The following is a 21,583-nucleotide window of genomic DNA, read 5'->3' as shown; positions in this document are numbered from 1 at the left end:
TTTGGAAAACATCCATGCTCATTCTTTTATGTACTGTACTGTGTATATTGTCTATGGCTGTGTTCTCACAACGGCAGAATGGAGAAGTTGCAACATAGACCTGGCTGAAAATCTTTACCATCTGACCTTTTACAGAAAAAGTGTGCCACCCTTGGTCTAGATATTTAATGAAGCCCTGGACAAAATATGTATTCTTCTCTTTTAAAAATTCTAGTTTTTGATATCATACATTAAAAAGACTCACTTCAAATTTTACTGGTGAGAAAGACAAAACAATGGATTTTGAAATACATTCCATCTGAAACTAGGAAAACAAATCAGGGAGAAAGAAAAAAATCAACACACAATTTTGATTTCTTTTAGTTACAAAAACCACAAACACATTTTTTCCATCTGCTCAAAATTAAAAAGACAACCAGCTCCTTTTTTTCTTTTCTTTTCTTTTTTTTAACAAAGATAACAAGTATAAAAATCTAGTCATAAACAGCCTTCAAAGTACAATTAAAAACCAACTAGAGGGATCCATCTTTTGGAGGGTTAGTGAGTTCGGGATTTAAACACTTAAATTACCGCCATGTTGTTGATTTCACAATGGCTGCAGTGATGAGGAAGAGTGTGTGTAGCAGATGTAATAGCTAATTCCATCCTGTCGCCATCCCAACTGAACTTTACTCTCTTTAGGACACAAGAACTTGTAAATGTCTCCATGACACTCTGAGCACAGATGTCTTCATCCCATATGAAAAGAGGCAGTTTCTATGGCAATACTGGTTAAGTGCCTATCATGCTGCACTAATATAGTGCAAAAATGTGCCTTCCATATAGCAAAAAAGATGCAGGCAACCAGTTTGAAAATTAGAGAAAGTAGAAACATACTGTATTAATACAAGCAAATTAGTTTTCCAGACAATAACCACTATAAAGTACTGAACTTGAGGACTCTTCTAAGGTACTAGTACCTGTCCAGCATTTGTAGTTTGGAGAGAGACAAGAATTAAGTCTTATAAAAGGGTCTTTGCCTCTGAAATGCAGGTCAATGAAACTAGCATCAATCAACAGGATGCTGACTTTATTCAGTGGGTTTTCTGCTCAGTTTAGAGTTTATCTTTATTCACCATTAAAATTGCTTATTAACAAGTACAGAATCTGACATAATGTGTATCATCAATTGAGTATACATGTTGTTATGTTTGACTATAGTAGTGTAGAGATCTTGGTATAAACTCTTCATGCGAAAATGTTACTATGGTTAACTGCAGACAGAGGCTTGCATCAGGCATCCTAACTGGCCAATCCCACCACCATATTTTAGAGATGAAAGTGAATTATCAGTTGGTAGATTTCAGAAAGATCACATAAAACTTCTCAGAATGCAGCATGTATTCAACTAAATCTCCTAGAATTCTCAAGGCTGATGGTTTCTATGTAAGTGGTACCATCTTGATATCTCCAGTGGCACTGTGATTCTCACTCTTAATGATGATCTTTTAAGAAGTTACAATGTATTTTAATCCATACAGTTTGAATAGCTTTGTGGCCTCTGGATATCTACAGCAAAGGTAGAAAGCTGAGACTGGTTGTTGCAGGATAAGTTATGGTTTACATGTCTGCATCTCCATCATAGGCTAAGGTTAAAGGTTTCAGTCGGTTGTTTTGCCTTCTTTGGGGTTTCTTTGGCTTTTTGCTGTAAAGAAAAAAAATCATTAAAATTGGGAGAAAGAAAATCAATATTCAATTGCAATTTTTATTGTTCTAAATGAAAAAACTGGAAACATTGATAAACCTAAATTGCTTAATTGCCTACACTGCCTAAACTCAACCTTAAAATTTGATTTTCTGGTTTTTTAATTTCTCTATTTTGTGCTCTGAATAAATTTGACTTCAAATATTTTATTATCCTATAAAAGATGAATTGTTTAAATGGAATTCCTCTAGTACTAACAATGGAAATAATGTTATAGTATAATCATTTATATTTGTCCATAAGCTTTTATAAGTAACACAATTTATAATTAATACATGTTTTAAGAGATAGCTGAATTGGGTATTACCATAATATCTTCCTCAGTAGTAATTCAATATAAAAATCTACAGTTCATAAGTATACAAAGTAATGTTTGCTTATAGAACCAAGGAGAACATACTTGAGAAGATGACCTCGGGCAGCTCTGGCTCATCTTCAGAAATTAAATGGCTCAGATTTGGTAGTTTTTAGACTATCTAAGACTAAAGCCATGCTTATTCAGAAATTCAGATGAACACTAATGTGGAATATTTATTTGAGACATTAGATTGCTGTTCTTGGTTATGGCCAGTTGAAAGTGTTTCCTCTGAAATAGAGATCCCCTTAGATTTTGAAATATTTAAACACTCACCAAGCTAGATAGATCATGGAGACAATGAAGATGAGTAACACAAATGCCCCAGCTGCTACACCATAAACCCAGGTCTTTAGTCTCCCATCTAAGAAGAATGGATATTAGTCATTAATTTACATTAGTCTGGTATATATATGACAGTCTTTAACTACAACCAATGACCAGTCACATATGACCAAGTCCTTTCAAAACTCAAAATGAATTATTGCTTAGGCATAATTAATGATTAATGCAAAGCTGCTATAGTGAGTTAGATGGTCCTTCATTAAAGATAAATTATCAATGAAAATTGAATTGAAAAGCAATGAAGTTTGAATTCAAGTTCAGATTTCAAGTTAACAGGTCTACATTTCTGCTGCTTATCTGAATTTTCTTTTAAACCCAATATATGTGTAATGCTAATATAAATACTTTCTTCTGATTTTTATTCTATCTTTAGAATGGCAATTGTGAGACGAGAAGAAAAAAATAATGCAATTTCAAGAAAGTCCTACAACTTTGAGTTAATGCTGACAGGTATCTCAATGTAAACTTTGTCATTTAAATATTTTTTCCAGATGAATTGATAGTAAATATATTTAACATTTTTGGAATTAATAATCCTTTATCTAGTTTATACTTAGAGCATGCTTTAAAACTGATTTGACAATATCATTTGTAAAAACAGCCAAGTCTGATTAACATATACATGGATCTCTAACTTTTTTCTACCTTTTCTATTGTATGGAATCAGGACAGGAATTTTTCTTTTTTTCCAGTTTTATGACAGGAACTTTTAAAATTTGGTTTTCTGGTCTCATTCTCTTTGAACTTCTCAGTTTTATATTCTGAATAAACTTCAAACGAGTGATACTATTAATGACTTTGCCTAACTTAACTTGATCCTCACACCAACATATATTTTCTGTTGCACACATACAGCTAAACATATGATTTTAGAATTAAAATTATAGATTGGGCAAACTGACCCCACAGAGACTCTGGTTTATCCAATATTTGGAAGGCATCAAAAGCAAATTAGTACTATGAATTTTTTTTTTTTTGCCTAGAGCTGGATCAATTAGGGGTTCACTTGCTGGAAATAAACTAAGTTAATATTCTAAATACCCTTTTTTTTCCCCTCAGTTCTAAAGATTTAAAAAATTTGAGTCTGGGTTCAAAATCAAAAGAGCTCTATTGGGTTTATTTGCCCTGAGAGAAATTCAACAAATATTTTTGGGTTTTTCATAAACCAAGAGCAAGGTTTAATTGTATGTTCTTAAACATGTACCTTTTTAATATATTAAAATGTTCACTTTAGGAAAACTATATATTAAATGAAAAATGACAATAATAATATTCTCTCTTTAAAAATCAGTTTTGATGTGCGGAGATCTGCTTGGATTTTTGGTCAGGGTCAAGACTGCAAATGGCCATTTGCTGGTCTGCTGTCCTGGACACTGAGAGGAAGAGTTTCCCATGCTTACAGAAACAGGTCAGCTTTACAAAATAAATTTTATTTTCAGCTCGAAACCTAATCAAGGCAGGGATGATGTGGTTAAATATGAATCACCCAAATATTGAACATACTTTAAAAAAAAATCCCAATAGTGATTCACCAGTAAGGGAAAGTGTTGACTAAATGCATTAAAAATAGAGATGTGCTGGCTATGCAAATCACTTCCTTCCTTTCTCATGTTTCTAACGGAGTCAGGAAGTAGTTTATGCCTGGCTTTGCCTGGAGATTTCCTTCGGTCATGAACTAGTCATCCCTCTAGGGTGTGAGAAAAAGTGTCATGATCTTAGTTACCATATAGCTCTTGCAGCACATTTTTAAGCACCAGCTTAGTTCTAGGGCTAAGCATATGGTTGAATCAACTGAAGAGAGAAAATGTACAGAGTAAGGATAGCATCTGATGAGGCTTCAAGCTTTTGTCTGTATGGGCTTCAAGTCCATTACTAGATACATTATGAGCTGTCTCTTGAATATGACAGGTGTCTGGTCAGTCTCCAAGTTTAGATTGTCCCATCTAGACAGGAAGGCTCCATCCCTGCCCCCATTTATCTGGTGCTAGTATAGATTCTGAGTATTTGAGTGTGCCAACTCTAAGGGCTGGTAGAAATCGGTCTGGCTGCCAAGTGTCTCCTGCATTGCTGATCTTCCTATTTAAGGTTCAAATATTTAACACTCTGTGGTGAAATGGAAAATTCTTTAATGTCTTTATAGTTTTATTTGTTTGAGTTCTGAATGACAACACTTTTTTCCTAATATTTTCATTGTTAGATTTCTTTGTTCAATGTGAAAATAATCATACTTCTAAATTTAGGACTGAAATTAAAATAAATAATATCAATCCTAAAATTTTTCTCAGAAGTACTCATTTTTCTGAAATTTCAGCATGAGTGTTTTCATAACAGTAGAAAATTATAATAATATATGGCAGTATCAACGTAAATGACTATACATAAAATAATTAACTCATATGAAAATGCTTGCTCATTTTTTTAATCCTTTGGCATTGGTTAAATATATAGCTAAAGAATTCTACATCAACACTGTCTCGTCACTTCACCTGGCCCAAATGGCTGTAGAAACCAGGTCCTTCCCCGTCCTGCTGGGTTACTGGAGGGTTGGGTTGGATGTACTGCCCGACTGGTTTTCACATCTCCTCTTTTGTCCTCCACAGTGGGTATCACCACCACGGGGATAAGTGTGCATTGCTCAAGTGTACCATTGGAAGACATGACTTCAGTGTACCCTTCTTCACAACTGCATATCCTTGTCTGCAGGAGAACAAGACTTACACTGTACATGCAAGGTAATCTTTGTAAGCATAACAGACCTGACTTGAAGAGCAGGCTTTAAAGAAATATTGTTCTGGGAATTTACTTCATGTAATTTCTGTCATAACTATGTAAAAAAGAACACACTTTTTGTCCCTTTACAAACTTATTCTAACAGTAGAAGCAAGTGCATTCAGAATTGTTTATAGTGATAAAGGAGAGGTCCCAAAATAGAATTTTTATGCCTCAAGACATGCTTTTTGGGGGTTGGGGAATGGATTGTACCAGAGGCAGTGGGGTGACAAATGATGAAGCTGGCTTGCCTACTCTAATGAATTCACACATACCTCGCTACAGTACGAGTGGGGTTGACTACACGGTGGATTACAAGACCTGTCAGCATCAGGCTGGCGCACCACCAAGCAGCCCCCTGCAGAACAGAAAATCATATTTTGACAAGTAGCATCTCTTGCAATGATTAAAAATACATCATTGTTGTAGACTTGTCTTTGAATCCTGAACCACCTTGGGAATCCCACAGACTTTTCTGAGGGCAGCTGACTGAAATATTTGGTTGACCTTGACCACTTTAAGATCTTGAGGCTCTTCTTATTCAGAGGAGATAGCATAGTACCTGCTACTCAGCAGGTGCTCAATAAGCACTTGTTGAATGGATGATTTTATAGTTGCTGCTTTGAAAACACTAATTGCCTGCAAGCTATTTATCATAGTTTCTGAGACCAAGTCCAGCACTAAAAAGCAGATTTAATATTCTTTTAAAATTCTTTCTTGGTTATTCAAATAAGTAGTTTTCATGTTAAGATGTCCCTTTAATTCATGTGACTATCTTGTATATGTATTTTTTATAATATATATTTCTTTTTGAGAAAATCACTAATTCAGGATATTTTGGGGGTATAAGAAAAGAAAGGCAGCTACTAAGTGTATGTCTGCACTACTGTTTTAACTTGACATTGCAGCTCTCTGTTTAGTCCTCTTCTCTCTTCCTTCAAGTACAGTACCAGGTGTGCTGAAGCTGTTATAATGAAGTTTCAAGACAAGAATAGATGTCATAAAGAAACAGTATTGGTGGCATGGAAAGAACTGATCGTTTCAAACCGTACTTGTTCAACTTAGAATTTAGCAAAGCAAAATTTTTCCTTTATTTATTAATTTTTCCTTATTATTTATTTGTGGAATTGATGATCCTGTGGAATCTAATCAAAGGTGCCTATTAATTCCTTGCCTTCTCTCTATATATTATAAACAAAATATTCACAGAAAAATTGTTATGGTAAAGCAGTTAGTCATTGCAAGGCAGTTGCAGTTACATGGCCATATTGAAGTTATCATCATTAAACATATGAAGACAAAGTAAAACAGCATCTTGAGTTTCTTATAAGGACAACTATTCATAAAATTAAAGCAATCAATCAAGGCAGATAATATACTTTACATGCTTGTCTATTTCTCATAAAGAATCTCATCTCTCCTAAAAGATGGAAGAAGAATGCATACAGAGTTTATTACAAATCAATCATTTACACCTTTTTGGGGGGGTATAAAACAGCATTAGAAGGGAATAAATACATGGGATACTTTACTTATATGGAAAAGAAATAGAAAATATGATTTCTACAGGTAAGTAAGTCTTTTAAAATTTGACTTACCTTTGCATTGGGGAATAGCCCCAATTTCAGTGTGAAAAGAGCTTTTAACACGTAGAAGAAAAGGCAGACAACTATTATTTGCATCCATATTTGGAAAAAAAAACACTGAAAACTAATAGGATCCTCTGGGGAAGCTGTAAAATACCCTCTGAATAGTTTAAAGAAGAATGTAGACATTCATTTTCAACACCTGAGTTGAGTGGACCACCTCTATAATGCCTCTGGGTTCAGAAAGCCTATGCTTCTCTTCCCAGAACTCTGTCTCCCCCTGTTGCCTCTGAGAGTGGTGTGCTTGGAACAGATTTTTCTTCCAGAAAATAATAGTGTGAGAGAGCAAAGGGTTTCTTGGTAGGTGTCTTTTCTTTGTTATAGATGTATCCACTGGGGGTTGCTATTATCAAGTGTTTCTTAACACAGATTTCTCATGTATAAAATCTTATCTTCACAAGAATACAATCTGACATCCTGCTCTAGCTTTCATAGGAGGAAATGAGTAATTAGGTTTCAATAAATCCAGGTAATTTAAAATTCAATATAAAAATTTATGCTTTCCAAAAAGCATATCGACCCCCTGCTCCTATCATCTTACTGTAAATATTACAGTTAAATTTATAAATGGACATTACTCAGAGGCAACAAAATGCACATTACTTTTTCTTCCTGCCAGAGGGTCAAAGCAATGGCAGCAAGTCAGCAGGTCCCCCTGAACAGTTAACTGTCAAGACTCAGGCTGCTGCTATGCTATGGAGATTCCTGTAGATTAGATCTCTACAAATACATTGTTTAAGAAGAGACATTAGATTTTGGGTCCATGGGCTTGAGGCTGAGGTTCTGTTCTGACCCTGGTTTCTTTGTAGAAAATTTGCAGGGTGGTTCACTCCATCTCTGGAGCCAATTTTCTTCCCTCTTCAAAGGGTCTTTGGGATCCCTTGCATTTACTGGACTCAGATAAGGAAACTTCAGTAACTGTAGATTAGAGTAGTTCTTGCGGGTATATTTGGGTCAAAGCAAATTCAAAAAAAGTTTTCATTTGGATTTCTTCTTTCAATGTACAATGATTTTTGACTTGGGACACAGTAGGTAGATTGGCTACTCATATGCTCTGGGCTTGAGTTTTACCAATAGCTCTTCTATATTAATTAATAAAAAACTATAAATCATAGATTTCTGAATTTAAGCAAAATATTTGGATTTGTGTAATCATATTCTCGTGGCAATATTTTTGGACTGCATGTATATTGCCTTTAAGGCACAGAAACAGAGTCAATAGAATATTGACTTTCTTACATGTAAGAAGTAAGTTATTAATATATAAGATTTCTAGGAGAAACAATCTGAGAATTATTTACTTATAATCATTTATTAGAATTAGTATTTTAATTAAATTATAGCAGCAATGTCTAAAATGGCTGGGTGAGGGAGAATTTAATTGAAACATTAAACAGTAAAATAATTTGTCATTGGTCATCAGGTGCACAGCTCAGGTGTCGTGAACCCAACCACGTGTGGAATACTGAAAGAATATCTTTGTTTTCTTAATTATTTTCTTTAACCAATTACATGCATGTTACAGGAAGACTTTCAAAGAACAAAGAAATGGGAGGTTTACCTGTTACATTTATACCATCTGATCTTTGACACCAGACTGTTCGGGAAGAGCCCTTCCAAGCACTAGCCATCCATTTATACTCGTAACACTGTCCATCTGCAGGAACACAATAAACATTAACAGAGGCATTCTGTAGGCCAGCGGAACAATCATGGAGATAGGGTATTAATAAAATATTTATAAACAATTGGAAAGGGATGAGAAGTCCATCCTGAATGATTCAAATGTCAAGTTATTATCCAGAAGTTGCCATACAAATGTTACAAAATTCCAGATACATACCTAAATTCCAACTAATTTTCCGTGTCTGCTCTCATACTATCTAATGTGAACCTGGATTTTCAATTTAATTTTATGTTTATTTGAAGTATTATAAAATATCCAACATACAGACAAGGACAGAGAATAATTTTAAAAATATTCAATTACCCATCATTCAATTTTAACTAATATTACCATTTAGTCATATTTGCTTTAGTTTCTTTTGGTTGTTGATGAGTAAAAAAAGTAACAAATAAACTTGATGTTCTATTACATTGCTTCCTGATCTGATCTCCCTCCTTGTTTCTCCAGGAATACCCAGTCTTCTGAAGTAGATACATGCATTTCTGTGACACGTTTTTTATTCTTTTAATATAAATAGAATGTAAGTATAAATATATACAACCTATAACTGATTTATAGAATTATTTTTAGGTTTTTTTGGGTTTTTTTTTTTTTTTTTTGGTCTGTGTTGGGTCTTCGTTGCTGCACGTGGGGTTTCTCTAGTTGTGGTAAACGGGCTACTCTTCGTTGCAGTGCACGGGCTTCTCTTGTTGCAGAGCACAGGCTCTAGGCGTGTGGGCTTCAGTAGTTGCAGAGCGTGGGCTCAGTAGTTGTGGCACATGGGCTTAGCTGCTCCGTAGCATGTGGGATCTTCCCAAACCCCAGGGGTCGAACCCATATCCCCTGCATTGACAGGCGGATTCTTAACCACCGTGCCACCAGGGAAGTCCTTTAGGCAGTCTTAAAAATTTTTAAGTATCATACTGACACATATGATACATACATCTTTTTGAAACTTAATAGTCAATGTTATATGTAACATAAAATGTTATAAATGAAATATTTCTATGTGATTTTTTTAATGCAGACATAGTCAATTTATTTTAACTGCTACATAGAATTCCATGGTACTATCTACTACAATTTATTTAGCTATTTCCTCTATGGGTGGACTTTTAGGTTGTTTTCAACTTACGCTATTATAACAGTGCCTCAGTGGTCAGTCTTGTGCAAGCCTCCTGGTGCTTCTTCAAGGTAAATATTTAGAAGGGAAATTTCTGGGTATCATTGTAGGGATAGGTGAAACTTTACTAAATACAGCTCATTCTTTTCTTTAAAAGGTGATAGTTTATATACCCACCAGTACTGAATAAGAGTTACTATTACTCTAAACCCTCACAAACATTTATAAATTCCAGATTTAAATTTCTTGTCAGTCTTGTGGGTATGGAAAGCTATCTTGTCATTTTTAACTTGTAGTTGATTACCAAAGCTATTAAACAGTGAGAAAAATGTTTGGGGGCATTTAGGTTTCCTCTTGTGAATTGCTTATGTATATCTTTTGGCTCCCCCCACCCCTTTTTTCCTACTGAAATCTATGCCTTTTCATATTGGGTTGTGGGAATTTTTTATTCTAGAATAACAATTCTCAAATTATGGTCCAGGGACCAGGGAAGACTTTGACATTCTTTCAGAGTACGTGTGTGAGGATTTTCCCCTTTAACAACACACCTGGGTAAGTAAGGCTGGATTTTCTTCATATGCATAAACTAAACTAAGATGGCAATAGACTGAATGCAGAAGCACAGAAGAGAAGCCAGCTGTCTTCTGTTAAGCCAGGTGTTAAGCCAGAGATTTGAAAAAGTGTAAAACGAGACCATGCCTGTCATTAAAGTTATTTTCTTTTTGTTTTGGAAAATAGTTATTTTTCAGGAAATATTTATGGTAACAAATTGATTTATGATTGTTTTAAATAAATTATCAAATATTTTAAAACATCAGTTGTCATTTTTTAATATGAAAAATTTTGATATATATAACTCAGAGAAAGGCAGTTTGGGGTACTCAGCAATTTTACAAATATGAAATTGTCTTGGAATGCTGAAAAGATTTAGGATAGTTGTTCTAGACACTAATTCCTTAAAATTGACTTCACAAATATCTTTTCTAAGTCTGTGGCTTGTCCGGTAACTTTGTTTATGATCTATTTTACAGTGTAGAAGATTCAAATTTTGATTTAAAAGAATTTTTGTTTTTCATTTTTGTTTATGATTTTCGTGTTGTATTGGGGAGATTTTCATCATCTTTTTTTTCTACCCAACTTTGTTTTATTTCTTAAGATTTCACAATAAATGGGAGTTGTCTGTTTCTTTAAATTTTAGTAAAACTCATAATTAAAGCCATTTAGGTTTTAGTGTGTGTGCATGTGTGAGAATATTTGATAGACTTGTGTTTTTAATAGTTGCAGAATTTATGGTTTAGCTTCTCTATTACTCTTGATAAATAACATTCTAAATTGTTGTCAAGTTTTTACATTTATTAGCAAATTTTTTTCATAGAATTATATTTTTAAACACTATTTTATTAGTAGTAGTAATTTTGTCCTTTTCTTCATTGATTTTGCATGAGGTGGTCTATTTTGTTAGTTTGGTCAAAAAAACAAGCTATTGGTTTTGTTGATTATCTTGTTTATTTGTTTTCTATCTCATTGAATTTGTATTTATCAGTACTGTACACACTCTATTTCCCTTTTTTTTAAATTGGGTTGAAAGTCTAGCTCTTTTTATAAATTTTTTTTAAATTTATTTTTATTTTTTGCGGTACGCGGGCCTCTCACTGTTGTGGCCTCTCCTGTTGCAGAGCACAGGCTCTGGACGCGCAGGCCCAGCAGCCATGGCTCACGGGCCCAGCCGCTCCGCGGCATGTGGGATCTTCCCGGACCGGGGCACAAACCCATGTCCCCTGCGTCGGCAGGCGGACTCTCAACCACTGCGCCACCAGGGAAGCCTGAAAGTCTAGCTCTTATTAAACTTTTCTCCCTCCTATATAAGAATGTAAAGCTTCAAATTACCTTCTAAGTACTTCTGTGCTGCATCTTGCGTAACATTTGATATATAATGCTCTAGAAATGTAGCTTTCAGTTTTCACTTCTGTGTGGGCATGGGGAGAATTTCTTTGCAATTGTTACTGATTCCTAATTTTACTTCATTGTCATTTCAGCGTAAACGATTCTTTTTCTTTTCTTGGGAATTTATTGTAACCTCTGACCTTTCTCTCCTTTACCTACCCAGGAATATGAAATGTTTTATCTGGTTGGTAAATTTGGGAAGACTTAACTAAGAAGGTGGATAATTCTATAATTCTTGGGTTAAGGCATCTAGCTCAATTGGCTTTCATTCTAAGAATTGTTCTCCAACATTCTAAGCTTTCTTCAACTTTTCAGTAATATAGGTGTTGTTTTGGCTCCTATTTGCTAATATATGTCATACTCAGTTGCTTCAGAACACAAGCAGGAATGAGAGGGTTGTTTGTTGAGCAAGACATTCTCCACTAGATAACAATTCTTTTTTTTTCATTTAGGTTTCTTGTGTTCCCAAACTAGAACATTTTAATGCTCTGTGGTTCTTGTGAATGTCATCTATTGCTTATATTGGGTGCATGGCTCTATGTGTATGTACACATATACACACAGACATATAAAGATGTATTTTTATATATGCTGTATGTCAAATTCATACTAATCCTTACCAATACTTAGATTTATCAATTTCCAAGAATATAGTAAAATATCTCATTTTGCTGTTGCTTTGTAATTTTTCTTTCTCGCTTTTGATTTAAATAAATTAAGGATATTCTTAGATTCACACATCATCAGGGTTGCTACAGGTGTACAAATAACTTGCTCCTAATCATCTCAGCCTTCTTTAGCTCATAAAACTTGGAAATATTTTTACAATATTTCATTTATGAAGGGTGATGAGACTTTTTTTCTCTAAATATTTAGAATTCAGAATCATACCCTTAATTCTCAACTTTAAGGGATATCTTAGCATATTTGCTTATTCAACAGAAAATTTTATATCTTATACTTTTGTTTATCAACACAAAACTAAAATAAATAGATTTTATGAATGGTAGCACTCACCATCACATGATTTTGTTTCTAACATCTGTTCTGGGCACAGATGTTGATTCTCTAGCTCTTGTATAATCACCGCTCTGGAACGGACCTGTATTCCACCAAAACCTAGGTCCTCACCATTCACACAGGTCAGCTGACACAGGCTCCAGGAAGACCACTCCTTCAAATAACAGTCACCTGCAAAACACAGGTTTGTAGTTTATACCCATACCCATAAAGAATAGCCAGCCAGATCATCATTTTATGTTTAACCCGACTGAGCAATGTTTTTAGGTATGCCAGTCATTCATGATATTTGTAAGATTTGTATAAGTATTTAATATTTGCAAGTTTGTATGTGGTTTTATTAGTTTGTATTAATAGTGTTATTTTCTGAGTGGATGGTACTGAATATAGCATATGTGTTGCTTAATGATATCAAAGGTAAACTATGGTTTGAAGGAACTTGTCCATCATGATTTCCCTTCTCTTAAGTGACAACAATACTTGATTAAAACCTGCTACTATCACTCTTGTCATTATCATCATAAAAGGGTTTACTAAGCACTTGGTACTATTAAAAAAAAATCAAAATATACATAGGACTTGTCTTCTAGGTGTTCAAAATTTCAAAGAGCTTGAAGTCCAAGGCTGCTTGGTTTCTGTTTCTTCCCAAAGTTGTGGAGGTGAGACAGCTAACCAAGCAGCTGCAGTAGTGGCAATAATGTGCACAATTTCCTCTGATCTACATCTTCAGTCAACTTCCTCCCTTTTTTTCAATTATTTATTGAAGAGTAATATACATGCAAAATGATGACACATCATAAATGCACAGATAGCTGAATTTTCACAGTCTGATTAAATACCCATGTAACCAACCTCCAAATCAAGCAACAGAGCATTCTCAGAATCTCAGAAACCCTCCTCATGCTATACATGGAATAGAACCATATGTACTTTTTTAACGTCTGGTTTCTTTCACTGATTTATGTTTTGAGAACCATCACATATTTATGTTGCTCTAACTTGGTCATTTTTACTGCTGTGCTTTATTTATAATATACCACTATTTACATTTCGATTCTACTATCGATGGGCATGTGGAGAGTTGTAAATTTTTCCTATTATGAATACTGCTGCTGTGAACATTTTAGTATGAGTCTTTTGGTGAACTTATATATGCATTTCTTTTGGGTATATAACAAGAAAATAGTTACAGTTATATAGGAATTGTTGGGCCATAGTATATCATGTGTTCATCTTCAACCATTTTCAGAACAGGGAAGATTTAATGAAATACACCTTTCTCATATACTCATTCATTCTTCAGGACTGACTGCTTGGTGATATTATTCAGAGGATGCAGTACATTTTGCTAAACACAAATCCATAAGGGATTCTTATCACTTTAATTGTTCCAGCCATATCACATGAATAATTTATATTGCCTTATATTATACTGAAGATATCTAATGTTAGCACAAAGCTACCTAGAGATCTGATTAATGAAAAAACTTCTTGTGCCAGGATTAAGAAATCCTGGAAAGACATGAATTACTGACTAACAGATACATGTATAATACTAAAGTGGAGTGATCTTTGTACACCTTTACTATAGTGTGTCATTATTACTCTGTCTAATGTTATCCTAAAGTGAAGAAAATTCTAGTAAATTTTGGAAGTGCTAAGGAAAAAGAAACTAAGAAGATTTTTTAAGTAGTCAAAGAAAGTTTTATAAATATTTATATCCCCTAGGAAATGCTACTTTTGGCTTACTCAGTTTTTAATTATGCAAGGGAAACTATTAAAAACAAGATAGAGAAACTCCTGTCAATATTAATGTAGTGTAACTTCACCTCAGTGACTGCAAACTACATGGAAGTAAAATATACCTTTTTACTAATAGGCTTTATCTCTGTGCTTGTATCACTTGACATAGTGTATTTTGACACAAAACTCAATAAATCTTTTAATGGTAGTCTGTGGATTATATAATTATCACTCCAGAATAATCCATGTCAAACTTCAAAGATTTAATAACAGCAAGGCACTGACTTGTACTAAATATATTTTTATATTTTGACCATATAAAACATTGTAATAATAAAACTACACTCTGCCTACCAAAGACATTAAGTGTCTGAAATGCATTTCCTACTTCAGTATTCTACTCTTTAAAGCTTATTAGCTCACATTCTGCTAGCTTTCAAAAGCCATCATTGGAGAAAACTAGCAAGAGAGGAATGGAAATGAATAGATTGTAATTTACAAGAGAAGACCAGCCTCCTCCTGGATTTGTAATTGCTTTAATTAAAATGGTGAATTGCCCTGTTCTATGCTACTATGGGATCTTGCAGTTTTTCTTCACATCGTTTACCACAGATTTCTTTTTTTTATTTTATTTTATATTGGAGTATAGTTGATAAACTATGATGTGTTAGTTATAGGAATACAGCAAAGTGATTCAGTTGTACCCATACAAGTATCCATTCTTTTGCAAATTTTCTCATTTAGGTTATTACAGAATATTGAGCCACGTTCCCTATGCTATACAGTAGGTCCTTGTTGGTTATCTATAGTAGTGTGTACATGTCAATCCCAATCTGTCCTCCCAATCTGTCCCTCCCTGCCTTTCTCCCTGGTAACCATAAGTTCATTCTCTAAGTCTGTGAGTGTTTCTGTTATGTAAATAAGTTCATTATTATCATTTTTTTTAGATTCTGCATATAAGTGATATCATGATATTTCTCTTTCTCTGACTTATTTCACTTAGTATGATAATCTCTAGGCCCATCCATGTTGCTGCAAATGGCATTATTTCATTCTTTTTAATGGCTGAGTAATATTCCATTGTATATATGTACCACATCTTCTTTATCTGTTCCTCTGTCAATGGACATTTAGTTTGCGTCCATGTCTTGGCTATTTTCAACAGCACTGCATTGAACATCAGGTGCATGTATCCTTTTGAACCACAGTTTACTCTGGATATATACCCAGGAGTGGGATTGCTGGGTCATACAGTAGCTCTATTCTTAGTTTTTTAAGGAACCTCCATACTGTTCTCCATAGTGGTTGTACCAATTTACAATCCCACCAACAGGAGGGTAAGAGGGTTCCCTTTTCTCCACACCCTCTCCAGCATTTATTGTTTTTAGATTTTTTGATGATGGCCATTCTGACTGGTGTGAGGTGACATCTCACTGTAGTTTTGATTTGCATTTCTCTAATACTTAACAATGTTGAGCATCTTTTCACGTGCCTTCTGGCCATCTGTAGGTCTTCTTTGGAGAAATGTCTATTTAGGTCTTCCACCCATTTTTTGATTCGGTTGCTTGTTTTTTTGATTTTGAGCTCCATGAGCTGTTTGTAAGTTTTGGAGATTAATCCCTTGTCAGTCACATTGTTTGCAAATATTTTCTCCCATTCTGTGGGTTGTCTTTTCATTGTGTTGATGGGTTCCTTTGCTGTGCTAAAGCCTCTAAGTTTAATTAGGTCCCATTTGTTTATTTTTGTTTTTATTTCCATTACTCTAGGAGATAGATCAAAAGAGATTTTGCTGTGATTTATGTCAGAGTGTTCTGCCTATGTTTTCCTCTAAGTTTTTAGTATTCTGTCTTACATTTAATTTTCTTAATTTTATTACAGAATTAAGAAAATTCTTAATTTTCTTTTTTTGCAACAGGCTGATGGTGGCCTTGTAGAATGAGCTTGGGAGTGTTCCTTCCTCTGCAATTTTTTTGGAAGAGTTTCAGAAGTGTAGGTTTAACTCTTCTCTAAATGTTTGATAGAATTGGCCTGTGAAGTCATCTGGTCCTGGATTTTTGTTTGTTGGAAGTTTTTTCATCACAGTTTCAATTTCAGTGCTTGTGATTGGTCTGTTCATATTTTCTATTTCTTCCTGGTTCAGTCTTGGGAAATTGTACCTTTCTAAGAATTTGTCCATTTCTTCCAGGTTGTCCATTTTATTGACATAGAATTGCTTGTAGTAACCTCTCATGATCCTGTATATTTCTGTGGTGTCCATTTACCTTCTTTTTCATTTCTAATTTTATTGATCTGAGTCTTTTCCCTTTTTTTCTTGATGACTCTGGCTAATGGTTTATCAATTTTGTTTATCTTCTCAAAGAACTGGCTTTTAGTTTTATTGATCTTTGCTATTGTTTTCTTTGTTCCTATTTCATTTATTTCTGCTCTGATCTTTATGATTTCTTTTCTTCTACTAACTTTGGGTTTGCTCTTCTTTCTCTAGTTGCTTTAGGTGTAAGGTTAGGTTGTTAATTAATTTGAGATTTTTCTTGTTTCCTGAGGTAAGACTGTATTGCTATAAACTTTCCTCTTAGAACTGCTTTGCTGTGTCCCATAGGTTTTGGATCATTGTGTTTTTATTGTCATTTGTCTCTAGGTATTTTTTGATTTCTTCAGTAATTCATTGGTTATTTAGTAACATACTGTTTAGCCTCCACATGTTTCTGTTTTTTACAGTTTTTTTTTTTTTTTTACTGTAATTGATTTCTAATCTCATAGTGTGTGGTCGGAAAAACTTCAATTTTCTTAAATTTACCAAGGCTTGATTTGTGACCCAAGATGTGGTCTGTCCTGGAGAATGTTTCATGTTCACTTGAGAAGGAAGTGTATTCTGCCGCTTTAGGATGGAATATCCTATAAATATCAATTAAGTCTATCTGATCTAATGTGTCATTTAAGGCTTGTGTTTCCTTATTAATTTTCTGTCTGGATGATCTGTCCATTGGTGTAAGTGGGGTGTTAAAGTCCTCCACTATTATTTTGTTACTGTTGATTTCCCCTTTTATGGCTGTTAGCATTTGCCTTATATATTGAGGTGCTCCTATGTTGGGTGCATAAATATTTACAATTGTTATATCATTATGTAGTGTCCTTCTTTGTCTCTTGTAACAGTCTTTATTTTAATGTCTATTTTGTCTGATATGAGTATTGCTACTCCAGCTTTCTTTTGATTTCCATTTGCATGGAATATCTTTTTCCATCCCTTCACTTTCAGTCTGTATGTGTCCCTAGGTCTGAAGTGGTTTGTATTAAATGCTGTGACCAAAAGACATAGATGGACCGAATGGATGTAAAACCAAGACCCGAATATATGCTGTCTGTAGAGACCCAGCCATGAAAAGAACAAAATAATGCGATTTGCAGCAACATGGACAGACCTAGAGATTCGTCATACTGAGTGAAGTAAGTCAGAGAAAGACGAATATATGATATCGCTTATATGTGGAATCTAAAAAAATGGTACAAATGAACCTATTTACAAAACAGAAATAGAGTCACAGATGTAGAAAACAAACTTACAGTTACCCAGAGGGAAAGTGGGGGGGATGAACTGGGACATTGGGATTGACATATACGCACTACTATATATAAAATAGATAAGTAATACGAACCTACTGTGTAGCACAGTAACTCAGTACTCTGTACTGACCTATATGGGACTAGAATCTAAAAAAGATTGGATATATGTATATGTTTAAGTGACTCAGTTTGCTGTACAGCAGAAACTAGCAAAACATTGTAAATCAACTATACTCTAATAAAAATTAAAATAGGAAAAAAAGCCAGTAATGGCACTGGCACAAAAGCAAAAATATTCATCAATGGAATAGGATAGAAAGCCCAGAAATAAACCCACACACCTATGGTCAACTAATGTATGACAAAGGAGTCAAGGATACACAGTGGAGAAAAGACAGTCTCTTCAATAAGTGGTGCTGGGTAAGCCGGACAGCTATATGTAAATGAATGAAATGAGAACATTCTCAAATACCATACACAAAAATAAACTCAAAATAGATTAAATGTAAGACCAGACACTATAAAACGCTTAGAGGAAAACATAGGCGGAACACTCTATGACATAAATCGCAGCAAGATCTTTTTGGATCTACCTCCTAGAGTAATGGAAATAAAAACAAAAATAAACAAATGGGACCTAATGAAACTTAGAAGCTTTTGCACAGCAAAGGAAGCCATCAACAAAACGAAAAGACAACCCACAGAATGGGAGAAAATATTTGCAAACAATGCAACTGACAAGGTAATTCATCTCCAAAATATACAAGCAGCTCATGCAGCTCAATATCAAACAAACAACCCCCCCCCCAAAACAACAACAACAACAACGGAATTAAAGAATGGGCAGAAGATTTAAATAAGACATTTCTCCAAAGAAGACATAAAGGTGACCAAGAAGCACATGAAAAGAGGCTCCATATTGCTAATTAATTATTAGAGAAATGCACATCAAAACCATTCCTGGGCATATATCCAGAGAAAACCATAATCCATAAAGATACATGCACCCCAATGTTCATTGCAGCACAAATATATGATATCACTTATATGTGAAATCTAAAAAAATGATACAAATGAAGTTATTTACAAAATAGACTCCCAGATGTAGAAAACAAATTTATGGTTATCAAAGGAAAAAGGTGAGGGATAAATTAGGAGTTTGGGATTAACATATACATAGTACCATATATAAAATAGATAATCAACAAAGACCTACTGTACAGCACAGGGAACTCTACTTATATTTTGTAATAATCTATATGGGAAAAGAATCCGAAAAAGACCATATATATACACACACACACACACACACACACACACCTGAATCACTATGCTGTACACCTGAAACACAATATTGTCAATCAACTACACTCCAATATAAAATGAAAATTAAAAAAGAATTCACTTCCAATCTTGTTCTTTTCTAGCCCACCAATACACTGTTGCCCCCATATCTTTCTTAAGGCCATAGTGTCATGCTTGACACTGAGGTTATTTTGACCTTCTATCTACCCTAAAGTCCTGCATCAAGCCCAAATTCCTAATCATTAACTTATCACTTCCTGCTATTTATTTCTAAACTATTTGATATACAACGTTTGCTTTCTACATTTTCCTGCTTGCACCTCTGTGTCCAACACTGAATCAGAATTTCTTTCATTCAAAATTTTCTTCCATAATACTATTTTTTCTCACTCTTGAATGGTAATTTATCTAGGGGTAGAATTTTAGCTATTATATCTAATAGCTAATATATTTTAGCTAATATATCTAAGGGTAGAATTTTCATACTCTCCCTGTCAAGCATGAGCCTAAGGCCTTAATTTCTATTCTTTGCAGAAGTTAAAACTCGAGGGGGGTGAGTGTCAACAGAGGCCACGTAGGAGAACTGGACTTCATCCCCACCTGGCAGTAAGGAGGCAGTGCCCCCCCCCCTTCATCCACACTACAGTGTCTAGCTGTTGGCACAGATATTACTGAATGAGAAGACTGCTGACATCTCTTAACTTAGACTTATACATGCAACCCCTTCTCCACCCTGGTCCTGGTAAGGAATGGCCAAAGTACGAATTCTGTTTTGCTGTTGTTACCTGGGCAAGGCTGGGTGCAGGTTTCCTCAAGAACCACTTTTTTATTACCATCTATAATGGGTTCAATATCAGTACAGAATTCTTCATCCACTACCTTGCTGAAATCATCAGCGGACCCATCACTCACTACACAAGAAATATTCCTTGTTCTGGTCCCTTCGCCACACTGGGCATCCTGAAATGGAGGAAGAAATAACTAATTAGGAAAAAAAATAATTCATTAGTTAGCTCATCGTTTACAGTCATCTCTGCACCACTGATTTTGATTTATGAGCAGTTAAAGGAGCATTTGAAACCCTAGGGAAGAAGTCCTATAGGGCACTAGCTATAAAGCATAGCATGAACAATTTATTTGTTTTCTAGCCAAAGACGGGCAAATAAATTTTCATTAAAATGAATCAGTCTCCAAATGGTTTTAAAATACAGGACAGGGAGTGCTTGTTATTGAAACTAATTAAACAGTTATGAAATGGCAAGGTACCTAAAATCTTTTAACAGGAAACATGCTATCTGTAAGCTCTGAAAATATTTCTGAAACCAAGTCTCTCCAGATAAAGAATACACACTTCCATACAACTTCTTGAGATTGGTTACCTGCACTTGGCATGCAGACCACTGGCTGTATTGCCACCGATAACAGGGCTTCACTGGGCAAGGCTTAGACTGTTCCATCAGGGCAGGGCATGGTCTTCCATCACCCTGAAAGGGCTGGGTTACTGTTCTTCTTCGGATCATTTTTCCTTTAAGAGATACAAAGTTTTGCAACCTCAGTGATACACTACAGTTGTGCAAGCATACATCTTATTGGGAGAAGGTGTCAAAGACATTTCTTCCGAGATTAGAGGAACAAGTAAGGCTTAGATGTTTTGGAAAGAAAGATACCCTGATTCAACCTTTCTGCAGATTATTTGCTAGGACTTAAAGCAAGAGGGACATTTTATTTCATATTCCTTGACCATCAGTCTAATGCCAAATAAAGCACCAACAAACCTGTGAGGCCACATGTTTGAGAACACTCTGACCAAGGAGACCAGTCAGAAAGCTGACAGTTCACAGGACATTCCACCATGCAGGACGTGTTCATCTGCCAGTTCTTCTCCAGGCCAAGCTGAAAGGATAGAGGTAGATCTATTTGTACTGACGGGAAGGCATGACCACAGTGCAGTGTTGATGGAAGGAGGAAGGAAGGGCAAGATTGGAGCAGGGATAAGAGGAGAGGAGAGGAAGAATAAGCAAGACGCATAATAAAATAAAAAGATGTCTGCAGGACAAGGACCCAAACTGTTAAAAATATAAAGTGGCTCAATCCAGGAGAGTGGGAGCAAAAGGAACAGGATAGGATGAAAGAGGAGCCCATTTACTCAATATACTTATATATTGAATTTTTTATATAAAAAATGAAAAAAGGAAGATTTAATCTCCAAATTAGTTGTATTTCCCTAAAGGAGGAATAAATAGGTGGAAGCACAAATATTTTCTATTAGTTAAAAACCAAGAATATCATCAATATACAGATATATAATTGTATTTTGGGGATATTATTTATTTTTACATGTGCATGTCAAACTGAAAAAAGAGCG

General features: G+C 34.8%; 1 protein-coding gene across 1 annotated transcript in view; it reads right to left on the bottom strand.

The window, feature by feature from the left end:
• Positions 1 to 379: 379 nt before the first annotated feature.
• Positions 380 to 21,583, bottom strand: part of THSD7A (thrombospondin type 1 domain containing 7A) — a 442,804-nt gene continuing 421,600 nt past the window's right edge. The window contains exons 20-28 of the mRNA XM_060108907.1: positions 20,994 to 21,111; positions 20,598 to 20,743; positions 20,004 to 20,178; positions 12,610 to 12,783; positions 8,421 to 8,516; positions 5,489 to 5,571; positions 4,931 to 5,141; positions 2,376 to 2,463; positions 380 to 1,684 (exon numbers count right to left, since the gene is read on the bottom strand). Of these exons, the coding sequence (XP_059964890.1) occupies positions 1,600 to 1,684; positions 2,376 to 2,463; positions 4,931 to 5,141; positions 5,489 to 5,571; positions 8,421 to 8,516; positions 12,610 to 12,783; positions 20,004 to 20,178; positions 20,598 to 20,743; positions 20,994 to 21,111 (1,176 nt within the window). The 3' untranslated portion in view covers positions 380 to 1,599. The remainder of the gene's footprint in view (positions 1,685 to 2,375; positions 2,464 to 4,930; positions 5,142 to 5,488; positions 5,572 to 8,420; positions 8,517 to 12,609; positions 12,784 to 20,003; positions 20,179 to 20,597; positions 20,744 to 20,993; positions 21,112 to 21,583) is intronic.

Source organism: Mesoplodon densirostris, chromosome 9 (assembly GCF_025265405.1).
Source record: "Mesoplodon densirostris isolate mMesDen1 chromosome 9, mMesDen1 primary haplotype, whole genome shotgun sequence".
Taxonomy (NCBI): Eukaryota; Metazoa; Chordata; class Mammalia; order Artiodactyla; family Ziphiidae; genus Mesoplodon; species Mesoplodon densirostris.
Note: the sequence above shows the minus strand (reverse complement) of the source record. Positions and strands in the feature narration are given on the sequence as shown.